General features: G+C 41.7%; 1 protein-coding gene across 1 annotated transcript; it reads right to left on the minus strand.

The window, feature by feature from the left end:
• Positions 1-611: 611 nt before the first annotated feature.
• NPS (neuropeptide S) lies at positions 612-3218 on the minus strand (the record flags this gene model as incomplete). Its single annotated transcript, XM_082311111.1, has 2 exons — positions 3141-3218; positions 612-821 (listed from the first exon to the last, which is right to left on the minus strand). Exons 1-2 carry the CDS (start codon positions 3180-3182, stop codon positions 612-614), a joined length of 252 nt encoding a protein of 83 aa, XP_082167237.1. The 5' UTR covers positions 3183-3218.
• Positions 3219-15416: the final 12198 nt, after the last annotated feature.

The raw sequence follows: 15416 nt of genomic DNA on the forward strand, positions 1-15416 counted from the left end.
TAATTTTAAATAGCTATATTAAAAAGAAACTAGAAGTTACAAGTAGGGCCTGATTCTGTCTTTCACCAGTGGCCCTTCATATCTTTGGAAATCTGAAATTAAATGTACTTTAAATCTGTATTAATATTGCTGGAGCAGTTGTCTTCAGGTAAGTGCGATTCGGGACAGGAAAGTACAGGCATGCCTTGCCTTGCCTTGCCTTGCCGGTGGGTTTGCCTCTACGGCAGCGAGGAGGGATGTCAGGAATAATACCGGCAGTCCTCCCGACAGGCTGCATGCACGCATCTATTCGAAGCACAGGACTATTTTTGTATTAATCAACAGCGAGCTGATTAAATCTGTAGCTTTATAAAGAAGAGGAATTAACCAAATGAAAACATTCATTTCAATACAAAACTTTATGATACTGTAACCTTGGAAACAAAGCCCTTTCTGAGCAATTCCATCTGCTCCACTTGGCTTGTGCTCTTTGAAATAAACATCTGTTTACATGATGAAGACATGGGTACATTTGTCTCTGTTGGGTTTATCATAGAAAAGCATTAAAATGATTTTAAGCGCAAAGTTAAACATCAAATGCTAAAATCGAGAGTGTGGTTTTGAACATTTGTTTATGACTTTGCTCTTCGAAAGGAAGTTTTTTTAATTCCTGATCCAACACCATTGCGAAAGGACCTTTTATTGAAAGGCATCTCCAGGTAAGGCTTTAAAAAAGCCAGCTCTTCATTCCTGCCCACCTTGGCTAAGCAGTTATTCAGCAGGACGAGGCAGTAATCAGATTTTCCATACAGCTGGCAATTCAAATAAAAAGGATTGCTGCTCTGAAGAGAAAAATAAAAAAAGAAAAAAAGAGAGAGATAAGAAAAGGTAAAATTATGGATTTGTGTATTTGCCAGGACTTGTACAGTATAAAAAACAAATCAGAAACACAAAACCAACTTACGCTTAGAATGACGAGGATGAACTATTATTTGCTAAGGATTCGTCATATTCAAAATCAGACTTTTTCATAGCTTTCTAGAAAACTTAACTGTGGTATTTCTGGTATAAAATACTGATACTGTTACAATTATGTTCACGGTATGAAATAAGTTGTTTTCCGTGGTGTTGACCAGTTGTGACATGTAACACAGTTTCCCTAGAGTAGCATGCATGTTTACTGCTGTAAAATGAGATTTTGTCAGTTAACAATGAAACAGCGTCTTGTTATCACTTGTGTAAAGTCATGTAGTTTAAATGACAGATAAGAGAAAATGAAAATACCTGCAAAGCAGAAGTTTGGGAGAGGAAGCTTTCTGGTAGTTATGACTAGGTACGGTAGTAGTTACGCTAAGTTTAATAATGACAAAATAGTAATGGGAATTTTAAAAAGTTTATATTAAAATCCATATGAGTTTATGTACACATTCCTTTTCCTTGCACTTTACAGTATCAAAATGTAAACTACTTTAAAAAGTTTCACAAATTTAAATTGCATTTAAATTAACATTGAATTTAAAAGGAAACATTTCCTGGCATGTCTATAGCTGTTCTGTGCATCTTTTGTTGTATCATGATTTACCAGCTTGATGATTATCTGTCTAAAAGAAACACTCTGCCATCATTTCTAACGCTGGCTGTATTGCATTCTTGCTTGGGAAATGGTTGCATGCAAAGCCACGGCGTTAACACCTGCCGTCACTGGAATTGATGGTAAAATTGCCATTAGCTTCACTACGATTAGTTTTAATTCAGCATGCTATTACTTTTATTAATAATGTTTAGTACTTAACAGTTTTTCTGTTCTGTGTGTATAAAAGGTAGATGAATGATTCTTTCTGCAAGCAAGAGCACGCACGGAGCCTGAGGCGGCGGCGCAGGCACGCAGCTCGCTAAGCGCACAGCTTGCTTTGCCCCCTGACTGGGGTTTTTTCCCCAGACTGAAGTTTCTCCCCAACGAGAAGAAATACTTTCTGCAAGAAACACAGACACAGAGAAATTCCCCTTTGAATTTTTAGCTGCTATCTTGCAACCTATCCAGGGACTTACACTACTGAATAAATGACTGTTATTTTGACCTGCAAGATATTCATTGAAATAATTCAACTCGTTTTACCTATTATATCATAGCCATAAACAGATCCATTAAGAAATGCGGATAGTCAGATCAAGCTGTGTCTAAACTATCCGTGATCAGAAATGGAAGATGATTCAGCATTTACAGAAGTAAAACATACAGAGGAACCGGGCAATGGATAGATTAAGGCTAATGGGAACTTCACATCAATAAAATAAACAGCTGCACGAGTAGCTACCATTTCTGCTAGCGACAGATCACCTTAATGAAAAGATAATGATGCAAAACACATCAGAGGAAACAAAGAAATCTGAACCATGGCTCCAAGAGCTGATTTTACAGCAATAAAGAAACAGGGGGTCTAAAGACGACTTTGTCCAAAGCAGGAAAATTGAATATCATTAGAAATAAAATAGCTCATTCCACACTGGCAAAGTCTTAAATGCTGTATGCATAGTTTGACCAGCAATCTGTTATGGTAACCTGGTCGGGATCAGAAACTGAAAGATATTAGCATTATCTAAGTAACCTGTTCACTTCGGTTTTATAGGCTGTTCTACCTTCTTTCATAGTTCAATCAAATTTGTATTACTGATTCTATGCAAGAATTTTCCATAACTTTATATAAGAATTTCTCCTTTATCTACACAGTGACAAATAAATTTACCGGTTTATAAACCAGCTAGCAATAAGTGAAATTAATACATATATCTTATTGTACCTATTTGATATAGACAAGGAATTTAGATGAAATGGAGAGGAGATGATTGATGTTTTTCTCTTTCCCATACAATATTTCAACTTCAGCAAAAGCTCCCCACACTCTACATTAAATATGCAGTAGATTTCTCACATGATTATTTTAGAGGCTTGCATACTTTATTAGTAACTAAAGCAAAAAGTGAGCTATACTCCAGGAAAATTAGGTAATAATATTTAACTGATAGCTTTAATACAAGAAACTTCTTTCATTTTATAAAAACCAACAACAACAAAGGAACGAGCAAACAAAAAAATTAAATAAAATAGCTATTTAAAAGAAATGAAGCATCTGATCTTTAAGTAAGTAGGAAGCATGACTTACCATGGAAGGGACAACTGGGTAACCCAAGCACACAAATGTCATTGAGATCCAAAGAACGAAAACAAAATTTAACCTGCATAGACTTCAAAGAAAAACTGAGATCAGTTAAAATTTAAAACAAAGTCAAGGAAGACTACATGCATACACATAGACACACAAACGGTATATTTTCCCCATATACAAAGTAATCTGCAGTGTCTTTACCTGACCATTTCTTACTCAGGAGTGTATATGTATGTACATGCAGTTATACTACCAAATTCCTCACATATCCTTTCAGTTCTTTCTTAGATGACCATTTTATACCAGAGTTCAGGAGTGAAAATGTCATCAAAGCTGATTTTATTATGACTAATTGGTCCTTGTTTGGCCTTTTCTTCTTGTTAAATGGGAAAATGGCAAGAACACACTTACAGCTGCCGTTATGAAACTACCAATTGATTTCATTTAGTGTTCCATTAAAATGTCTCTCAAGTGGGTTTACTGTTAAGTCTGTATCATCATAGCAAATATGGTCAAAGGTCTAAAGATTTCAAAAACACATTTCAAGAATTTTTTACCACTTCCAATATATCATGTTAAGACCTTGTAAAGCCTGGCTGCAAGGGAAAACCAGTAAAAATGCACTTATGTAGAAAGTTCCTCAAAGAATCTTATTATACTCAGAGCAGCTACAATACACAGAACAATACGTAACAATATATATAGCTTTTTCTTTTTCTTCTCCCCCTTTTTTTTACATGCTTAGTTTTTAATGCACCCAATTTTTAAGTCTTTTTCTTAGAACTTAAGTTCTTTGGACATTAATTTCTTCTCTTGCATGCAGACATATCTTAGCCTATGCTAAGTTTATTCAATCAAATCTTCTGCAGGATTAATAAATTCTGCTAATCTCCCTCAATGTAGCAAATGTTTAATGTCTAACAGCATCATTTGTTACTGCAACAAAATTAATTGCGCAACGTCTAATTTAATTGTGCAATATTTTAGGGGATCTTGTGGTTTATTTATACGGAGTACTGTAAAAGCAGCAAGAGTTCCACGAAGTCCGTGAATGTTAGGCTGCACAGGCAAGGGAATGCTGAAAAACATTAAATTCAATTTCTTTTTCTTAGAACGAAAACGCTAAGAATCTTTTTTTTGACAGTCACCCAGTGTTAGACATGCACGGCAGTGACTCAGCAGCCTCAAATGTTGCATTTCCTTCAGGGGTTACACTGAAAAATCAACGTACAAGGGCTCCAGAAGGCAACTCTGTGTGAGGCTTCGGGGAGACCTGAGCTGTTATAAATTATGGCAACTTTAACTGGAACATTCAGTCTCCTGATGTAGATCTATTTAATTCCAGAGGGTAGAAAGCAGGAAGGCCTTCAGGTGAGGCCAGAAGAAATACAGTGGCATGTAAGAGCCTTTAACAACTTTCATAGAAAAATTCATAACTTGATCTCACATTGTGGTTGAGTATTTTTTCATCATCACTGTACATGCTGGTGCTGATCATGTCAGTGGTGGATATAATCCAATGACTCTTAAATTACTTTAAAAAAGTACATGTTTGTAGTTGCTGGTAAAGTACTTCAGGATTCTTCAGGACCAACAGGACTATAGAAATACAAGATGAAATTAGCCTCATTTAAACACCACAGTAAGCAATCCATTTATAAAAACCGTCAAGAGAACATTTGACTATTTGCATATTCAGTATGTGTCCTCTTATTCAGAGAGAAAATCCTTTCGTTTGAATTGAACATCCCGTTCCGACTCGTACAGGACCTCCAACTCCAACCGATAAGCGGATTAGCCCATGTTTCTGCTGCAATGAAAAGCACGTCGGGTTGGATTCTGCTTGAGCATAGTTTAGCGTCAGCTTTCATTGTATCTGCATTTAGTTTAACTCCATTTTAATACAAAATTAACCTTCAGACAACATTATTTGTGGCAGACAAGGGACAAGAAAAGCCTTGTGGTTAAAGTTCAGGATTTCTAGGTTCAATGTGGAGCTTGTACCTTAGACTCTCCAGGTAACCTTTGGTGCATTATTGACCTAGTTTTTTTTAAATCATGAGTTGTTTGAGCCCCTGGTGACCTCCCGTTGTGCCTGGTCAGTACCTCCTATGCTTACCATTATCACATCCCTTTGAAACAGTGGATTTGGCCACATTCCTAGCTCATAAGCTTTGGACATGAGAGGTGCCCAGAGCCTTTCTCTGTAGGCACCTTCAGCATGAGCAGATGGTGAGAGAACAACCAAGCGAGGCCACCAAGCAGCTCCCAGGGGACACCAAGGAGATGGCCATGCGGGCCTGGACAGGAGGAAGCTTTGTGGAGCCTGGAGTAAAGCAGCAGACTACAGAAACTTCAAAGAACATAGGAAGACAACTCTTGTGTGACTTTCTACGGAAGGACAAAAAGATGATCAAATACGCTCGTTAGGGATGTTTCACGCAGCGGGTGAGAAAGGGAAAGAGGCTCATACGGCAGCAAATCTCCCAAACGCTTTGCAAAACCAGTCGCATCTGGTCTGAACACTAGGAAGAAAATAATGGTTAACCTGAGGGTTTGCATGTATTTCATTCGTGCTCATAATATAAATGCTCACAGTAAAATCTTTCTTAGCAAAATTCTTCAGCCTGCTTTCTGTTTCTAATCCTGCCTAAAAGTCACCTGTGGCAGACTGCGGTCCTTAGGATCTGACTCTAAGAGGAGACAGGCAAGTAATTTCAGGGTTTTCCCCCCACAAAATCCAAGAGGAGATTCCACCCTTTCAAAGGCTTTGACCAGCTGAGCAACCACAAACTGCTTTCACACGAGGCAGCTGCAGATCGCAGTTAGGCGAGTATGAGTTATTGAGATATCACCAGCCCAGAACTGGGCTCAAAGGGTTTGTCCACCTCTGAGACACACAGAAGTGGTATTATCTGAACAGACCGAAGAGTCAAGCTCTCGCATTTGCTTCTCGCTTCTTTGAGTTTATTTTTTCTAGCCGTTCAGGATGCAATTTAACACACCACAACTGTGATTTGCATGCATAAAGTGTATATGGAGATGTAGATACATTCAAGATATTCCCACTTCAGGTTTGGACGAATCAGGTTTAACAGAACAAGTGGCAATTGACATTTCTGTCTTCTACTCTGTCTGCAGAGCACTCGGTCTGAGGCCTTGCTCCCAGGTAAGGTTCGCTGGCAGGTATCATAGGTCGTATGAATCATTAAGAACCATAATAAAAATTCTCAGCATCCATAAAATTTGCATTTTATGAGAATAAATTAGCAGCAATACCTTCCACTTCCCTGCGACGCCAACATCGCCTCTTCCCTCCTGCTTGCTCTGTTAAAGGAATAGTGTATAGCACCTCGCTGCCGCTCTCCTTTGGTTCCCCACGAAAAACATGAAACACAACACAAAGCTTGCTGATAAGCCTATCGAGCCTTGCAACTTAATAAGGTTAACAGGCCTACCAATTTAAGAATATAATATTTCCCTCCCCCATCACAGTAGTAAATCTAAAGTGTTTAAACCGGCATTGTGTGCCTTTGCTAAGGGATCAAAATAATAAAAATGAAAGAATACACGACAGACTATCTGATGGTCCACTGGTATAACCCCAAACATTGTAAAACCATAGCAGGTTAGTGGTCCGGATAAAGGCAAGGTGCTAAATCTCGTTGTTCCCCTCTAGGGTGTTCACAGTGAAACTCAGCATGGCTTTTTTTTTTTGAGACAGCTGCCCGGATATTTTGCTCCGAGCTCAAAGTTTTTCTTGCTTTCAAGAACATCGAGAAACCAAAGAGCCAGGATGGTTTGCTTTGAGATCATAGCAAGGCGCAAAACGGAAATTAATCATACTCACAGCCTATAAATCTGTTTCTGACTCAGTGATAATAGAAAATCCCAGCAAGACACAAGGACAGACGAAAAACAGAAGTCAGAAAGCAGGTTTATTCCTTCGGTCGTTATTGCTGTGCTCTCGCTACCAGCAAGGGGACGCAACCAAACCCTTCTCTTGCACCACTGCGATCTCATCTACAGCGGCACGAAGGAACCAAAGCGTTGCTGTAGGCGCACGCTTGACTATTTCTGTGCATTTCCCTGCCATGATTGTTTCTAACCCACTTCAACTTGGTTATGATCCAGAAGGAGCCTGTCCCCGGCCGACGGGGGTAAGGGGTTGTAAGGCCAAAGGGTGCAGCTGGGGGAAGCACAGCTCTTGCCTCCCCTCCTGCCCTCGGATGTTTGACCGGGCAGTGACTGACCGTCTCCGACTGCTCCACGAGCACGCAGCACTCATGCCTGCGGGCTGGAGCCTGTCCTCTCTGTTATTTACTTTGCTCCTGTGCCGCCAAGGTGTTTGCACAGAAGTGCTCTCGGTGGAGGACGCGATAGTCTCATCAAAGGTCAGGTGCATATTTTCCGAGTCCATCGAGCCTCACGTTGGCTGCTGTGGATAAACAGCTCTGCGTTCCTGTTTCAACTACAGAAGTTCTCCAGAAGGAGAGACACATTTATTGAATTTCATTTTGCTTACTCACGCTGCCACCCGCAGAGCGAAGTCCTGCGAGTGATACACTGCTCGAGCTCCTTGCAGGCGGGGCGCAGCAGCCTTCCCTTAAAAGACGCATGGCTCCTTTTTAAAACCTAATTTTCCATGCAATTCCACTCAGACATCATTCCCCTCTAAGCCTGTATTAGCAATGGTTAAGGCTCCAGCAATGCACCTTCTGACACACAGGTTTGATCTATGAGGAGAAAAAGAAAATCAAAAAGGCATTAAAGCACGAAGCAGCACTGCCACTCCTGCCTCCCACTCCGTAATGGCATTTTGCTCGGCTTGCTTTGCCTGGACAGATACTCAGCAGCTAGAAGGTGTGCAGCAAGCAAGCAGTGTTAGACTATGTAAGGAACAGGGTGCAAGATGTGGACATACAGACAGCGTGAACCTCGGGGTCAGGGCTGCCTCCCGATTTCGTAGCACTTCTGCATCATTGGAGCTGCGCACATCACTGGCACAGCACAGGGGATAAGGCTGCAGTCTGATCCCCCATGCCAGAAGTTGAAATTAGCTTTAAAATCACATTTTCAATCCTACCTCAGACAGGAATTGTTGGCTGCATCATAGTCAGCATCCTCAGGATCTTAAAGTCTAAATCATCATCTATAATTACATATATTCTTTTTCCTGGTTACAGTCAACGTACACAGAGACGACGTGGGCAGAGACAGCACGAGTTTCCTTTTTGGGTCTGCCAATCCCACTCCCTGGCGCGGGGCAGAGCGGCCGATTGCGTCAAGTTGTGCAGTGATGTAAAACCCAAGTCTGTGATACCAGACATCATCCTCTCCCCCAGACCGCAGCGCATGGCACCTCGCAGGCCCTCTGCCAAGTGCACAAATGTCCGCGCGACTTCTGCTGACGCTACCACGGTGCTGCTATATTCTATGGGAAGTGACAAGAATAATGCTTTTGGCAAAAGCATATTTAAATATGGCAGAAAATATTTCTGATTTATAGATGCTCTTGCATTTTTGTCAGATTCCTTAGCATGCCTTCAGAAAAAACAATCTGCATGAAGTACAACATGAAAAACAAGCCCTCGTTATTCTCTGTGCACCACCACCAAGTGCCAAAGTCATTTGATAATTTATCTGGAGGAAACAAAAAAGCAGAGCAGACAAAACTTGCTCAACCCGTTAAGGGGAGACTCAGCAACTGAAAAGTGCCGGTAATTAACATTTTTGCTGTGCTTATTTGTGCATGCCAACATAATTTATGCATTCAGAAATTTCTCAAATAGATCCTCCAGGAAGTTGCTGCCTAAGAAAAGATGTCAGTGCTGAGCTAAAAAGACACCTGTCAAAGCTGAAACCCAACTTCTGTTCAGAGGCAACAAAGATCTCGATGATCTGAGAAAGTCTGAATAGTTGTTGAAGTAGAAGCAAGAAAGAGAAAAGAGCCTAGATAGACAAGAAAAGGCAAAGCTTTTTGAGGAGAGTGAGGAGAAAAGGAGGTAGGAAAGTCTGATGTGACTTAAGAAGAGAGCAAACTTTAAAGGGATCAAACTTTAAAGGAGTCAAGGAAAGCTAACATAAATAGTATAAATAGTAGGGAACAGGGAGAAAGGGTTGGGTGGCTTTGAAGGGCATAATTTTTATATATGTTATTGCACTGTATCTCAGGGTTCTCCAGTGGATAAGGCTAAGAAAGACAAGGAAAATATATCCAGTATTTTTTATTATGCTAAGACGTCAACAGAATATTCTGGCTTAAGCAAGTTTGCATATTTTCATCCTCAGAATCTCAGTACAGAACCATTTTTTTTGCTCTCTAAGTCCTTGAGATGTCATACCAACAAGCATTTGGGAATGGAAAAAAAGGAGCGACGTAGGGCAAAAGTTAGTCACGGTAGCACAGCTAACCCAATGAAACAGTTACGGCTGGGAGGCAAAACGTGGGACACAAACCGCGGACCTGTAGTAACTGCAAGGTCAGTGAGACACAGAGAATGCCAAGTGCTCATCAGGACACTCACCATCTACGGGCTGGACAGAAAGGGGAGATTTGCTCACACCTGAGCAGGTTTTTATGCAATCTGGAGTGACCTTCAGGCTGGAAAACAGGTTAGCCGGATGCAAAACATCTGTCAACGGTCTCGTTTCATCTACAAACAGTCCTGGTCTGATCAGCGGGGAGAGAAGCAAAGTTACCTCTTGCTTGGCACAGAATTATGAGAAAATATCCAAATCCCAACTCAGGGGTGGCTCATTTCCTTCTGAACAGGCAACATTTGCGAGGGAGAAATCTCAGCTGTTCCACACATTAGCTCTTGGCATTTCTGGAGAAGGGTAGGATGCCAGTTTAAATTTGTGACATGAGACCTAAAGTACCTTTAAGGAAATAAGTGGCTGCATCTGGAACAGCAGTCATCATTTGTAGGAGGTGAGAGGACACACTTTTTTTCTCCAAAATGCAGAGCATTTTCCATCTGTTCTTCATGCTCTTTTAACTCACTGCTATTTTCTTTCTACTTGTCTGTGTCACTTAAATAAACAAGGATATTGCAGCCTCTTTAAAGGAGCCATCCTTTTCCGCAAAACCCTTTTGATAGGAAGGGTCTTCTCCATCGTGACCTGCTAAACAGAAAACAAATAGGCACTGAACCCTAGAGCAAGCTTCACATTGTGAATATACCCGTGCTTTCAAGTTTGGAAGATAAAATCAAACTACGAGTCTGCCTTGCTCTACAGGCAGTCGAGACAGAGGTGGTACCCAGGCATCGGGTACCGCTCGGTACCTTTGGTACTCCCTGAGTGACGGCAAGGAGCTTCACTACCTTGCAAAATGCCAGCCCGGGATCATTATTTGGTGACTATCGTTGCTTATAAAGGTCCTCAAGTAGGAGAGAGGTAATATTGCTGTCATACAATTCGGTGCCCAAGCTGACATGCCTTTTGTCTGAACATAAGCTACCGAGGAGCCTGATTTCCCCTCGTGTTCTCCTCCTCTTATAAAAGGCTTCATCCAAAAATATCACATGCCAAAAGAAAAGAAGTAGTTTCAGTTTTCTCACTGAAAACCTTTTGCAGCTGACTGCATTTTTCTTGCTCTGTGCGAGCATTTCTTCATACCTAATTATGTTTTGTGCGTGGTATAACTCCTCAAGAAGTTATATCTGCCTCCCTTATTCTTCTATCGCTTGCATTAATATCTAATTTACAAACCTCATCTCTCTGCCTGTCTCCACCTTGTGAATTCCCCTTTTAGCACCAGGGTCTTCAGGTTTTTTTCTGATCTGTACCCCTCCCCACAGCTGCTAACTTTGGAAGTAATCAACTGCTACTTCTTAATCAAGAATACAGACTACTATGAATAAACACAAACCCCAATATTAGAAAAGCTAATATAACCTCACTCTCCAGGGAATAGGAAAGACCACAGACGCCGAGGATGAGGATTGTTCTCTGTGGACAGAAGAGTGGATATTCTCTACCTGCGTAGCACAGAGTTTCATTGCTCCGGTCTCACAGGAAAAGTGTTGCAGACACAGTACATGAAAAGGACCAGCTCTCCATTCAGCTCGACACTATATTGACTGCCAGAAGCAAACATGTAGTCCACAAAAAAACCCGGTGACTCTTTTTTCCTTCCAAAGAGCCTGCCTGCTGACAGCTAGTTCTTTCATTTGAGCAGTAAAAGTTCATGCTTTTAAAGCCAATTCCCATCACACAAGTACACTGAAAAAATTACATGATGGACTTCAATATTGCACTTTTCAATAAAGACTGAGCGAGTCCCAGCTGTGAGGAGTGAAGACAGACAGGGTATAACTTTCAAAGGGGTTGAGGGCCTCTTTTTAAAAGCAAGAAGCACTGGGAGCTGAAGGACTTGACTGTGCAGCAGCAAGGAGCACACCTGAGTTAACTCTCCATGGATGCACCACGTGCATCACTCTCCTGGTCCTCAATGCTGAATAACCATGTGAGTGTGGTGGGACCCAGGCCATCTCAGTGGGGTTTATGGGCGTCAGGACTGTGCCCCAGGGACGAGGCGATGCTTCTCCTGGTGCTGCAGTGAGCACCATCTCCACTAGCTCCGGGATCTCTGCACAGGGCTCCGGCACCCGGTGTGGGCCTGCCCTTCGCCATCACTTCATGAGATCTGAGATGCTCCAGACCAGTCCAACGAATTATGAATGAGCAATTAAGAAGGCGAAGCTCACGTAGTTCCCAGTCTCTTTACTGCAGCAGGAACAACAAGACCACATTACATATAAGAGATCCCTTGAAACTCAAATAACCCTACAGTTCTCTGCCTTGCCAAATTTCATAATATCACCGTCATCTAAGCCAACAGGACAGGAGCTAAAAATACTCTGACTCGACTCATTGCAGCCTTCTGATATAAGGGCAGAGTCTCTTAACATGTGCTCTCTGAAAGTGTTGAAGCTTGTGGCCTTAGGCCATGTCTATACCGCAGGCGTACCAAGCTAGCTCAGATACTGATAACTGCACATCAAAGACGTGACCAAGGGACGCAGCCCAAAGATTTGCCATTTCCCTGGAAGGATTCACAGTTCAGCCCTACTGTGGTTTCTTGGTGTGCATCTCAGAGTCAACGTGTGAGTTTTCAGTGCCAAACTACAGACCATGTTCTTAAGCCACATCAAATTGCTTTACAGTCCCTGTAGTTCACAGGCTGTAAGCTGGCTATTTATGTTCCAAATGTCAGAGATGGGAAACGCAGAGCCTGATAACTTTGAATTTCCCAGGGCTATTTTCTAACCTACCACCTCTCCCAAAGCCCCGCTGACACATTTGGGGTGGCGTAGCATAAGTAGGGGCTGGGGATGGATTTTGAAGAAGAGCACATCGTATCTGTGCAGACTTCATGTTCTCCGCTATCCTTCTGAGGTCAGTCCCATTTTCCACAAGAATGAGCGCAGTACAAGAACAAAATGTATTTATAACTTTTTTTTTTCCTCTGTATAAAGTGATCTTTTGATTCTCCCCTTCCTAATTTTAGCGATGTGGGGTTTTTGTCTCTTGTATCGCTAATATTTCTCTTTAGAAAGAGGTAGTTGCCGGTTCACCTGGCCATTCCCAGACCCTGAGCAGCGCGTTTCACTGTGTTCACAGAAGCTGTCATCCATCCATTCAATCCGAGCTGGCAGGTTGTGACCGGGCTACATATCTTTCCAACCTGAGCAGTCAAATACTCCTTATTCTGGACAACACCAGCCCCATGAATGACCTTAACTTCAAGAGGAAATAGCCCAAACCATACTTGCTTTTTTAACCTCCGCAAAGCATGGCAGGGCACGTTTGCTGATTGCAGGCTCTCTAGCACGAGGCGAAGCTGGCCCGGCAAGCCCTGCACCCTGCTGTGGATGAAGATGTTACAGTTGCCTGGGAAACCGCTCCATGGGATCACTAAAATGTATTCTATATGTTTGCCTTCAGATACGAGATTATCACCTTGTCTACGAGCAGTGTCAGGAGAAAATCCTGACTTGGGATAAACTTAGATTGTAACCTGCAGAAATCAATTAACTCTTTTATGGTATTAGCTGAAATTTCACAGAGCTAAACCCAATATAAAATGCCTCATTGTCCAGCATCACCCAAATCTTCCCTGAAAGAGTAAAGGTGGGTTACGGTTAAAGCATCTCATTCTTCAGCAAAGGACACCAGTTTTAAATCCGCTGGTATATTATTAGCAGTTGAAAGAACTGGCTGAGGTGAGACCAAGGATCTCTAATCAAAGGAGATGGGATGATTCAAGGACTGAGAGTATTTATTTAGATTCAGTACTTAGAATTTTGGATTTTTTTTTTTTTTCTGTTTTAACTAAGAACACATTCAATACTTAGAGAAGAAGCGCCAGTAGCCGCGAACCAGCCACAGATGGATGGCGCGGTACAGCCCCTGCTCGCACTTTCTCATAGCAATGAGCAATTCAGGACTTGTGCTTAAAGTTAGAGCTTTGCCACAACCCTGCCCCAAGGTTTTCTCTGGTACCACCAACATTGCACACAAAACCCCACAGACTTTTTGGTGAAGAAATTCCAGTAAGAGCTGGCAAATGCTAGTTTGGGGGAAAACAGGTTTAATAGCAAGAAGGAAGGAGTAAGGAATTAAGGTTAGATGATGTCCTGGTTTCGGCTGGGATAGAGTTAATTTTCTTCCTAGTATTCCTGACATTTTATTACAACATAACAAACCAACAAGCCAAAACAGGACTGTGCTGTGTCTAAATATGGTGGGGGTCTGAGACTGGTTTTAGAGGAGAAAGACCAACAAACAAGAACAGAATATTGCTCAAAATTTCCTATTTCTGGCAGCAGTTTAAACACAGAACCCAGTATAATTTCACTGCTTGCTTACCTTCAATCAAAACAAAACACTGTGCTTTAATTTCTCCTGTGGGTGTAGTCAGCTCTTAAGTTAAAATCCAGGCTTAATATCTTCTGCTCATAATTTAGGTCGCGGGCTGGGAAGCGACATAGGAAATAGAGAGAAATGTCAAGCTTTGCAATAGATGCTAAAACCCCATCCTGTGCTCGAGGCTCCCAGGGCATCCACTGCACACGCTCCTCTGCTCTGAAAGAGCCAAGTCTTGCAGCCAAAAAAGAGAGGCTGAAATCCCTACAGGATTTAAAACCCGGGTTACCAGGCCTTTGCTAGGGTCTGTCTTCAATCTCTGAGGCTGCTCCACCGGCTAAGGTCAGCAAAGAATCTGTTCTGCTCTTAATTCTGAATGCCTGGTACCCCGTGGGCGGCTGCAAGAGCTGCCGAAGGAGGCGAGGTGCGGAGCTCGGAGCTGCACGGCAGCGCCCAGGAGCGCTTCGCTCTCGTACAAGGGTCAAGAAGGAGCGAATGGGAATGTTAAAGGAATCATTGGGATCATGCAGTTCACGTGCCTGGAAAATGGAAGAAAAAAGGTGTTTAAATAGCAGATTGCAATAGTACCAGTCTGGGACCATCTTGGTTTTTTTTACCCCAGTCTTTGGCTAGCATTCCAGTCTTTCATTTAAAAAACACCCACAAAAAACCCCCACTTTTGTCTCTGTTACACAAATTGCGGCGTTATGTTCAGTATTTCAGCTGTGGTACTGTATATCATTAGAATTACATACACTGTTATCATTCATTGCTGTATGACTTTCTAGAGTTTATTATGCTCATACTCATATAAACGTAATTACATCGTACAAGGCTATAAACTCCACATACTGGAGGAGGTAAGTAACTTTCTTCTTGTATTTATTAAATTGAGTTTACACACATTGTTACTAATTTATATTGCACCTTTCTTGTTAAATATAACAGCAAAATATAATTGAGTCTTCCATTCCTAATACTGATTTTTTTTTTTATTGCTAAAATATACATGCATAAAATATTGCACATCAGAAAATAATCTGGAGCCTTAGGCGAACAAAGCAGCGTTGTACGGCAGACCTGTGGGTTTTGCTAGCTCACCACCAGGCCTGTGCAGAGATTGTTCTGTCCGGCTAACAGAGCGCGCTGCTAAACACACAGTCAGGTCCTTCCAAACTGCAGACACAAAAGTAAGCTTCCAGGAAATCGCAAGCAATTGATTCCTAACAGATATTTTAAGTGTAACTGCTTCTGCTTTTTTTAGTATTTCAGCTCTGACTTGATTTGACTGAGGTTTTCACTACGCAGTATTTCAGGAGAAAATGTTAGAAATAATTAGTCACATCGGAGGCAAAGATGCCATACTATTTTAGTTTACATCCGATGATGCTGGGGAAA

The sequence above is a fragment of the Platalea leucorodia genome (genome assembly GCF_965183815.1).
Source record: "Platalea leucorodia genome assembly, chromosome: 4".
Taxonomy (NCBI): Eukaryota; Metazoa; Chordata; class Aves; order Pelecaniformes; family Threskiornithidae; genus Platalea; species Platalea leucorodia.